The sequence below is a fragment of the Esox lucius genome, chromosome 6 (assembly GCF_011004845.1).
Source record: "Esox lucius isolate fEsoLuc1 chromosome 6, fEsoLuc1.pri, whole genome shotgun sequence".
Classification (NCBI taxonomy): domain Eukaryota; kingdom Metazoa; phylum Chordata; class Actinopteri; order Esociformes; family Esocidae; genus Esox; species Esox lucius.
The window spans coordinates 10,608,001-10,618,298 of NC_047574.1; the positions used below are offsets into that span (position 1 = coordinate 10,608,001).

A 10,298-nucleotide genomic window follows, 5' to 3' on the forward strand; every position below is an offset into this window, starting at 1 on the left:
GCCTGGAATCGTTCTGAGAACAGACCTGTCTGTACACTGCATTATTATTTTTGTCTTTATCTTGTGAAGTGCCCCAGTACCTGCTGATGAAAAACACCCCCATAACATGATGCCGCCACCACCATGCCTCACTGTAAGAATGGTAATTCAAGGTGGGCTGAAAGGGGAATAACAATGAATATTAAGATTTGTCAAGTTTATAAATTGCTTGAAGGAAATGTTTGACTTGTATCTCTATGTACACAATTCTCATGCTCAGGAAAACCTGAGTGGAGCTAGAGAGAGTCCAGCAGGTTTTAAAGTTTACCTTTTTGCTGTTAACCCACAGGCCATCTATATAGGATATGTTAGAAAAGGTCAACTTTAAAACCCCAGACTTTCATTTATCACATAAAATGCATATAGTATGTTCCACAATAGATTGGGGTTGCCCGATTGTGTTTTTCGCTGGGACAGAACATTTTCTTTTCATGTAGATAATTATTATTTGAAAATGTTCAATCAAACTGCTCTAGTTTGTAGAGAGCAATGTAACGCTGTGATGCTGCACTTGTGCCTGGGAGGATACTGGGCTCTACCGGCTCAGGTTCAGGCACGTTGCCAGGCTCCACCGGTGGGAACTCGTCTTTAACCCCCAGAAAATTGGTTGGGGCGAGGAGGCGAGGGCCCTAATGACCAGCGGGGCACACTCGTTGAGGCGCCTCTCCTGGTCTTCCAGTTGGCTTAACTCCGCTGGGTCAATTTTTTCAGGTTGAGTTATTCTGTAATGTTTTGAGGACAGGACACCACACGTAGAGCTAGAAGACAATGACAGGTTTAATAACAAAATGTGGGCAAAAAAAACAACAAAACGACAGGAACATAGGAACAAGGTAGGCAGGCAGAAACACACAACGCCAGGCGAAACAAAATGGCAGACAAGACACGGAATAACTAAAAAAAACGGCTGAACAGAACTGGGCAGACTAAATAGGGAGCTAACAAGACACAGGTGTAAATTATAACAAAAGGACTAGCACATTTAAAAATGAAGTCAAAACCAAAGAGAACAAAACAAAACCTAACACACATTTATCATGAATAATACTAAATTTGCTGTGTAGTATTGCCATTACAAAGTAGTTGTAAACTTTTCCAATTATGCTATTTCAGTTTTGTATTTTAAGGTATAATTTAAGAGTAAAGTATGGTGTGTAGACAATTGGGGGAAAATATTTTTATGACGCATGAAATTCTGAGGCCCTGACAACAAAATCAGATTGTAACCACTTTCAGAGAATCTAAGAATTACAAACCTATTCTGAGAAACAGGAGGGCACTGACCTGTTCTGACCATCTCAATATACGACACACACCCACACACACACACACGTCTAACTTAGGTATCTCAATGGGGATACCAAAGTTGATTGACCTTAAGAACAAATCATATTTTACTAATGCCTAAACTTAACCATACCCTAGCTTCTAAAGCTTAACTATCCATAATGCCTAACCCAAATTCTAACCCTAAACAATCCATAATGAATAACCCTAATTCCAAGCCAATTATAACTTTTGCCTTAAACCCAACACATAAAACAAAACATTCCTAATGTCCCCATTCTTGTCTTTTCTGATTTAACAACAGTTTATATAGTTAAACCTGATATACGCACACAGCACTAAATCCTGTTTTGACCTCAAGTTGCTCATATATCAATTTCTGTACAGCATTTCATGAGGATGACACTAGAGTGGTGTAAAGACATTTATTCAAGAACATGAAATCAGAACACATTCTGTGTTACAGATGCAGAACCATCAGATTAGTGCTATTTTAAACATGACATGTTTATCATCAGCTTATGTAAATAGATACTGATCATAGAGCAATAACGCAACAAAGACAACCTTGTGAAAATATTTTTTCATCATTTTTGAAAATATTTTTTTGATCATTCAAACAAAGCAGACCAACATTTGAAATCTTTAAACAACAGTGATTGCTGCTTTCTGATGAGGAACGCTCTCACAACAGTTCTGCTTGTCCCTATGGAACATGTTTCCAGACTTTGAGCGTGACTTTAGCTTCACACAGCTTAAGTCTGAGGTATTCAATTATAACTCTTAGTCTTTATTAAAAATAATATGATTCAAATATAAATTCAGTTCAAGCATAACATTACACCATCATTATTTCTCCTACTTTCATTTAGTGCACGACTGACTTGGTCAAGGATTTCTGGTCACAGTTAACTGTGTCACAGTTTACATATAACTTCTCTCTTAAGTGGACCAAACCACTATCTACAGTTTTATTCAGGTAGTAAAGGAAGACAGAACAGGGAAGGTTATTTTCACATTTGGAATGAAATTAATATTAATATTTCAAAAAACACCTAACAATTACAAATACTTTCAAATCACAAGTTTGTTCAAATCCAATTGTTCAATGATCATGAACGTAATGGATGTCCTTTACACAGCAAAATGTTGTTTGCATTTTAAAGAACTTATGGTTGGTTTTCCAGTAGTGACTACACTCCAGATTTTGGATTTACAGTTATATGTCACTGATTTTAGTTTATTTTGATTATTTGTTACTGCCTCGAAAAACACATAATACAAAGATATACAAGGACTTTGACCATCCTCTTCAGTGATAAACTGTTATCAGGGGAGGGGTCAATACTGAAGAAAAATATATAACCCTACCTGTTTAGTAGGCCATAAATTGTAATTTTTTGAATATCCAAAGTCTCAGAAAAATGCTTTTCAGAAGGGTTGATCACCTTAGATAGAAATGTCCTATCCACGGATGAGCCCATTGGTAAACTCACATTTCTGATTGGTGTTATGACTCCCATTGGTTACACAACACTACCAAAACATGAAACAATGCTCACCGCCCAGTATGAGTTTCTCGTGACTTAGGATGGGAAATGATACCCAAATACACTTAAATAAAGAAAACATCTACAACTATTTCAATGACGTGCGCAAATACCAACGCAATCCAAAAACGACCCAAACAATCCTAATCACATGTTAATATTAAAAATATTAAACAAGCGACGGGAGATCAACACCAGCTCTGCCAGAGATCATCCTAACGCAACAGGAACGTATCTGTCTGAAGAACCGAAACACTAGAGCTTCTCTCCCATACCCCTTTACGATCCCTGATCTGGGTGGACAGGAAGAGGTGAAAGCCCTGGTCAGTTACGACGAAGGAACTGAGGAATGGAAGCCATTTCAGAGTGTTGAGAGACAGTCAGCCGGCGTCTCAGTTACGGCTGCACCGGGGCTCGGACGCACAGGCTTGATTCATTACAGGGGACAGCGACACTACTGAACAGCAACGCCGCAAACGAACGGCTGACAGAGACAAAGGTGAAGTCACGGACATCTCCCACAGGGTACATCATCGTGAGCATTCATTTGAGGGTTATGATGTCAATCAATATATATTGTCTATAGACAGACAGGGCGGTGACATTGGTGACTCCGTGCAGGCGGGTGTGCTGGGTGTTGGACTCCTGGGTCCCGTGGGCACAGGCCCGGTACATGTACAAACCACGCGGTGCTAACGAGGGGCTGGAGGCGGGGCTGGAGGTTCGGCTCGATGTGGTCACCTACTGGACGTTGACAACACTCTCGTGGATGGACTCGGCCACGTAGTCGATGTTCTTGGTGGTCAGGCCGCACATGTTAATACGACCACTGGCCATCAGGTAGATACTCTTCTCCTTGATCAGGTACTCCACTTGGTTAGCTGGCGAGAAAAAGGGAGAATAGAAATAAAGCATCAACAGTGGCAAAAAAACTGTCGTTTCTGGATGGGGGTTGGCCAGGAGTTACAGGAGCCCAACATGAATCTTTCCCAGGACCCATAAATCCTGAAATACTAGCATAGCCTATGCCAGTTAACATGTAGATATAAACAGTGCTAACAAGACTGTCTGGGTAAATGAATATAGAAATGCACAAAATAAAAATCTGAGTGGAGTTCCATCATCCTGTTGTAATGAGAAGGCGAAAGTTAAAGCTGCACTGCAGTCACATGATCACCCCACTAAAGATATTCACGCTCATCCAAAAACACACGGTTCTCAGGACGTGACCTCACCCTGTCTCAGAAACATCAACAACAAAAAAGTCCAACTCATGATGAGGTTCAGGTGTTCGGCAGGCTGTCTGGGGAGGGGAAAACGCTGCTCGGTCTGTTTTAATAGGCTTCTAAACCACTGGCTTGTTGACAATGTGTGATATTTCATATGAAGACATTCTGATGGATGGTCATGTGACCAGAGTAGTAGAACTCAGCTTTACATGCATGACTCACAAGCAATACTGCTGTACATTTGATCCCAACAGACCCAGTGTATTTCTGATGTGTATCTATATTAGGTTGATGTAATCTGTAGATATATTTAGATTTTGGAACACTGCCTTCTGACCAAATACATTAATTGGGACCAATGCAACCACCTTGAATACTGCACGCATGGCACACAAAGTGACTCCAGCTGGACTGAATTATTTGTAAAAGTCTGTTTGTTTTTATCTAGTTTCAGCCGGGGGTCATTTAACCTGTCTCTCAATACATGTTATGGCTGCAGCCTCAGCCAGGTCCCTGGGTGTGAAAGGAGACTTGAAAAGAACAAGGGGGAAAAAAAACTGAGAACAGACGTATGTATGTGACATTGAGCTGTGGAAATGTGCAGTCAGAGTGAACCGGTCCCATCAGGCGAGGCGATGTTTGTGCCTGTCCGTCTGTCCACTCACGGTTGAGGCCAGTGAAGCTGAACATGCCAATCTGCTGTGTGATGTGGTCCCACGTTCCTGGTGTCTCCAAAGCCTCCAGTTTAGCTCGGAGTGAAGCCCTCATCGACAACACACGATCTGCCATGGTCTTCACATTATCCTTCCTACGACAGGGGAGAGGGGTTGTGGAGAGAGAGAGAGACAGTGGGTGAGACAGAGAGGATATGTATATACACAACACTCCTGTGTAATGGCTGCATGTAAACACACTAGTGTCGTGGTCTGTGTGTGTGTGTGTGTGCGTAGCCACCATTCGGAGAACAGTTCCGGGTTGTTGAGTGTAACGGCCACCAGCCTGGCCCCCTGGGAGGGGGGGTTAGACCACGTTACCCTCACAATCTTCTCCATCTGAGACAGAACCCTCTTCAGGTTGTCAGGGTCACGAGCGACGATGGTCAGGTTCCCCACGCGCTCATCTGGCAGGAGACAGAAACGTCCTTTAGGGTGGCCGGCACTGAACGGAATGAACGGCCAACATGTCAGAAATGTGTGCGTGTGGTGAGAGCTGGGAGTAAGAAGACGTGTCTCGCTCACTGTAGAGGCCAAAGTTCTTGGAGAAGGACTGGGCACAGAACATCTCAAAGCCCTGGGTGATGAAGTATCTCACGGCCCAGGCGTCCTTGTCCAGACAACCTGATGCAAAGCCCTGATACGCTGAGTCAAAGAACACAAACAGCTTCCTCCTCTGGAGAGAGACGAACACAAACTCACTCAGATCTGATATCAATCTGACAAAAGAATTAAACACAACTATGTTATTTTGTTACAACATCTTGCACATGTACCCTCGCACACAGACAAACACAGACAGACGGACGTACGGACGGACACACGCACAGACACACGCAACGCTCGCACACGCGCACGCACACGCACACGCGCACGCACACACGCACGCACACACGCACCTTCATGACCTCAGCCACCTGCATCCACTCTACGTGGGTAGGATCCGTGCCGGTGGGGTTGTGCGCGCACGCGTGCAAAACAAAGATGGAATGTTTGGGTGCACTCTGGAAGAGGTGCCAAAGGTCAAGTTAGTCACAGGGCAGTTCAGGGGAGAGATGGTTCTAAGAAAATGGGAACGTATGAATTGCATTCTGGACACAATCTAGATGATATACTGTGAGAATGCTGGAAACGTCATCGGTGTACACATCTAGCTCATAAAAAGCTTAAGCTACTTTGACATATTAACTAATGCGCATTCGACTCAAAATTCAGGAGGCCGTCTGGTGTTTCATGTCAACACCACCAGTTCAGAGGTCAGCTTGCTCACCTCTAGGTCACCTAGGAAACCGGACAGATCAAGTCCACGCTTTTCGGCGTCCCAATACTTATAGGGACGGACATCCTCGAACCCAGCGTTGACAAACACAGCATTGTGGTTCTCTAGAAAGGAACAGTACAGCCAGCTTTACGGCACTCAACCGTTCATCTAATAGGAGTCTGGTAATGCTTGTCCACGTGTCTTTAAGAGGAGACTATCTGTGATCTTGTTTCCACATCTTGTGTCTTTAATAGAGAAGTCTATCTGTGATCTTGTTTCCACATCTTGTGTCTTTAATAGAGAAGTCTATCTGTGATCTTGTTTCCACATCTTGTGTCTTTAATAGAGAAGTCTATCTGTGAATACTTTTCCATGTCTTGTGTCTTTCAAGGCCTGCTTTGGAACATTAGCAGATCAGTGAGCACAAAACAAAACAGTAAAAGGATTAACTTAAATAGCTAACAATCAACTATAAGAGAAGTTCCAGATAAAATAACATATCCATCAGATCGAAAGTGAATATATTTTCCAACCCAGATGTTGATGGGTTCTTTAGCGTTCTCATTCCTTTGCGCGCGCGCGCGTGTGTGTGTGTGCGCGTGTGTGTCCAGTGTACCCCAGGTAGGCGCTGAGACGTAGACTGGCGTTCTCGTGTTGTTGTTCCCGTTGTACCAGCGTCTGAGAAACTCAGCCCCAATCTTCAGAGCCCCCGTGCCCCCCAGACACTGCACTGCTCCTACCTGAGACAAGAACGACAGAACACCAGTCAGAGTCAGACAGGGACACATAGAGAGAAAGCATGCACGCCTACCCTGTTCTCCTGGATGGCAGGGCTGTCTTCCCCCAGGGCGATCTTGGATGCAGAGGACCGGAACTCTGGGAGGCCCAGGATGGGTAGGTATTCATGGTTCAGACTGTCATCCGCTACAATGATCTTCTCCACCTTCTTAACCACGGGCAACACCCAGGGCTGGCCTTCATCCGTCCTGTATGCTGGGAGGGAGGGGGGGCGGGGGGGGGGGGGCAGGTCAGACCTGACAGTCAACCAGGCTCCATGAGTCTCCAGACAACTGCTGGTCTTCAGCAACCCACACAGAAGGAGAAAGTGTCACACACCTCCAGAAAAGGAGGTGTCACACGTTACACTATTACCAGAAGGTGGATCTCCACTGCCCAGCGATGGAAGGAGAACACCGCTGTGTGTTCGGTGAGGAACATTCGCAGAGGGGTGTTTTTATGGTCTGAATGGAGCAGGCTGCAACCTGATCAGCGTCAAAGACTGCACTTTCCCCTGTTGTCCTACAGTCAGCCACCGCTGATAACATGACCACACTAAGTCAGAGTAAACAGGGTTGTTGAGCCAGGAAAGGTCACTCCAGGCTTCAGGCTCTTACCCGATCCCTTGTTAACGGCAAAGGTCCAATCGAAAGACAACTTGGAAATCTTGATAACAAGTGACTTTCAATCCAGAAAGCTGTCGGTTGATTCCCAAGTCGGTTCAGGCCTCCAGCCAGCAAAAGCACCAGTCGTATGCTGGCTTTACAAGTGACTTTGAAATACTTTGAAATAGAGTTACCGTCAACGATTCATGCTGCCACAGCTGCTAAAATGACAAGACCTCTTACCATTTCTATGCCGAAACCCGGTAGTACCTGCTCCGTCTAAGCATGCCTATGTCAACAACATCACTCTCCTCACAGTGTGGCGTACATCTATCTCCACCGTGTCACCACCCGACAAAGGGCTTAACCGCAGGGCCAATCGAAAACCAGCAGATGAGTGGTTGACATGATATACTGACATGACATATAGTACTCTTACACATGCTAGGCCAGGCTCTGTAGGCTGTTACAGCCTACTGCTGGAAGGGATTACAGGGCTTTGGGCCTGACCTGTGGTGATCAGAGGAAACGCAAGCCGTCCTCACCTCACCGGCAGGGACATGGAGCGGTGGGGGAGGGGGGACTCTGATCCAGAAACATCCATCCTTTACTCCTTCCTCCCTACAAGTAATCATCCGTGATCTGACATGACGGGATTAATCAGCGCTGTGCCGTGGAAGGTGAGGTGAGTGCTAACTTTGTGGGAAGGCAGTGAGGACAGATACAGAGCTCCGCTCCAGTCTCTCTGGGGGTCAGAGCTGCTCATGTGCCTCCCACTGCTAATCCTTCAGTACTGAGAGGCGAGCTGCCGCTGGTCACTCCCATGAACTTCAGCCTTTTGGCCAGCGCACTGCAGTGTTACATAACCAAAGAAACCCCACACACAAAGACCCAGTCAGTGCGGAGCAATCACACACATCTTATGAGTGTTTGTTATTGATTTGGGCTGTGACTGTAGGAGGGAGGGTGTTCTCCAGCAAGGGACTCTGATAACAGCAGATTAGAGAGTGTGAATTGAAGGGAACTGCTCTATGACCACAGTCCATTGATCTTGCTACAATTCACAATTATATGAGTGTGAATCATTAAACTCCGGATACACCGACTGGCCTGTTCCAGTCTGCTCCAGTTGGACCCGGTTCCAGTGCCAGAGACACTTTGTTACATGGCCACAACTGCGGGTGTGTTCATTCTGACAATTCAGTCGCAAAACATTGCCTCCTCTGCACGGCAAGGACATTGTCATATTTAGCCTAAATGTATACTTACCTGCTTCTAACTTTTGCAAAGTAACTAACTCACTGCAGATAGCCTGAACATGTTCAGTTCAGTGCAACAGGACTTTTACACCTTATGATATTTCGTCATAAGGTGTAAAAGGTTTTGAGACAGAATGAACAGAAACTTGTACTGGAAATGCTGCAGGAAATAGGGCAGGCAGTAGCATAATTTTGCTAACTAATTATTACTTGACAAATTTAGGTCGTTCTCTCCACGCAGTGTACTCCACCATAAATGTTTTAGTTGTGTGTTTCGGAAAACAGAACGAATCGGCAAGGGACCTATCTAAATTTGTCAAATAGAAACTCCGTTTCAGTAAAAGTTTTGCAAATAAAGAATTTTGTGTGGTCGAATAAATACATCCCTTGTGAATTAGCACAGCACAACTCTGTGGCATTAGTAAATTAACTTGGCCACGTGTCCTGGACCGTTAATCCAGAGCAAGCTCTTGGTTTTGCACGGCACTAACAGGGATGTGGATTCATCATCTCACGGGGGCCAGAACAACACAACTATAGAAATATATATACAGTCTCTACAGGCTCTTATACCGAGTAAATGTGTATTAACAGTGATATAAAAGTGATATAGTTTTTGTTACTGAATATTGCGTCAATTTTGGAGACAGCGTCAATCTTGTTAAATTTTGGTCACAGGGCAAATCCAGTTCAGAACTCCTGAATGAGAGAACATCTCTGAACCTGATGTTTTGTAGCGATTAGAGAATTAACGACTACATCTTTATTTCTGTAAACAATTGAATTCATTTTTTGCTTATGTTGTTACTGTCATAACAACCATATTTCTCGTTCATAGATTCAAAATTATTCTGCGATCTGTAGCCTAACTCTCAATCCGGAGACTGAACACGCTGTGGATTTCCAGAGTGCATCAACGAATGCACTTCAGTCACCCAGACCTTAGCTTGACTACTTCAACACAACTGCTGAAGCATCAGCATCATCTCTTACCTCCAACTCCAAGATTCACCTTCTTTGGGTTTGGGTCCTCTTTGAAATCATTTGTTACCTTGAAGACAGCCACAGGGGTAGCTTGTGGAACCTCACCAAATAAAGACATAATGACGAACGGAACTGATAGATGAAACAGTAAATCAAAATGCGCCAACCCGTTGTTCAGGTTACCGGACGAGATGGGACAAGATGGGAAAACACTGTCATATACAACATGGGTGGATTTGCGCAATGGAAAATGGGTGTGAGTAATTTGCCCAATAGAAATCGAAAGAAACCAGCTGACCAAAACATTTGCCAATCATAGACACGATTGAAAAGGGTCAAGGGGTGAAATAATGTGACGTAGACTAAGCTCGGTTGGTGATGCCATCGTTAATACAGTTTACCCGGGCTGCTGTACCTATGCGTTCTTTCAATATTTTACGACAATAAAATAATGTCTTATTTTTTAAACATTTTTGCTTGCAACATTTTATAAAGACTGTTTGATATATTTTCAACTTGTCAAAATCATGTCAAATAATACATGTTTTTGTTTTCTGCCACCATAAGATGTATTACTCCACAACGAAAGAACGC

The 10,298-nt window shown here is 44.1% G+C and overlaps 1 protein-coding gene across 1 annotated transcript; it reads right to left on the reverse strand.

The window, feature by feature from the left end:
- Nucleotides 1-1,737: 1,737 nt before the first annotated feature.
- On the reverse strand, nucleotides 1,738-9,929 carry got1 (glutamic-oxaloacetic transaminase 1, soluble). The gene is made up of 9 exons (XM_010889026.5): nucleotides 9,714-9,929; nucleotides 6,891-7,072; nucleotides 6,696-6,819; nucleotides 6,089-6,201; nucleotides 5,718-5,822; nucleotides 5,344-5,494; nucleotides 5,060-5,225; nucleotides 4,771-4,913; nucleotides 1,738-3,757 (listed from the first exon to the last, which is right to left on the reverse strand). The coding sequence occupies exons 1-9, from the start codon at nucleotides 9,820-9,822 to the stop codon at nucleotides 3,618-3,620; spliced, it is 1,233 nt and encodes a 410-aa protein (XP_010887328.4). The 5' UTR covers nucleotides 9,823-9,929; the 3' UTR covers nucleotides 1,738-3,617.
- Nucleotides 9,930-10,298: the final 369 nt, after the last annotated feature.

Coding starts and splice junctions, on each gene's coding strand:
- got1 (XM_010889026.5), bottom strand. CDS start 9,822: ATGTCTTTATTTGGTGAGGTTCCACAAGCTACCCCTGTGGCTGTCTTC. Junction 5,226..5,343: donor CAAGAACTTTGGCCTCTACA/GTGAGCGAGACA, acceptor GTCTCCTGCCAG/ATGAGCGCGTGGGGAACCTG. Junction 3,758..4,770: donor CAGCTTCACTGGCCTCAACC/GTGAGTGGACAG, acceptor TTTTCTCGCCAG/CTAACCAAGTGGAGTACCTG.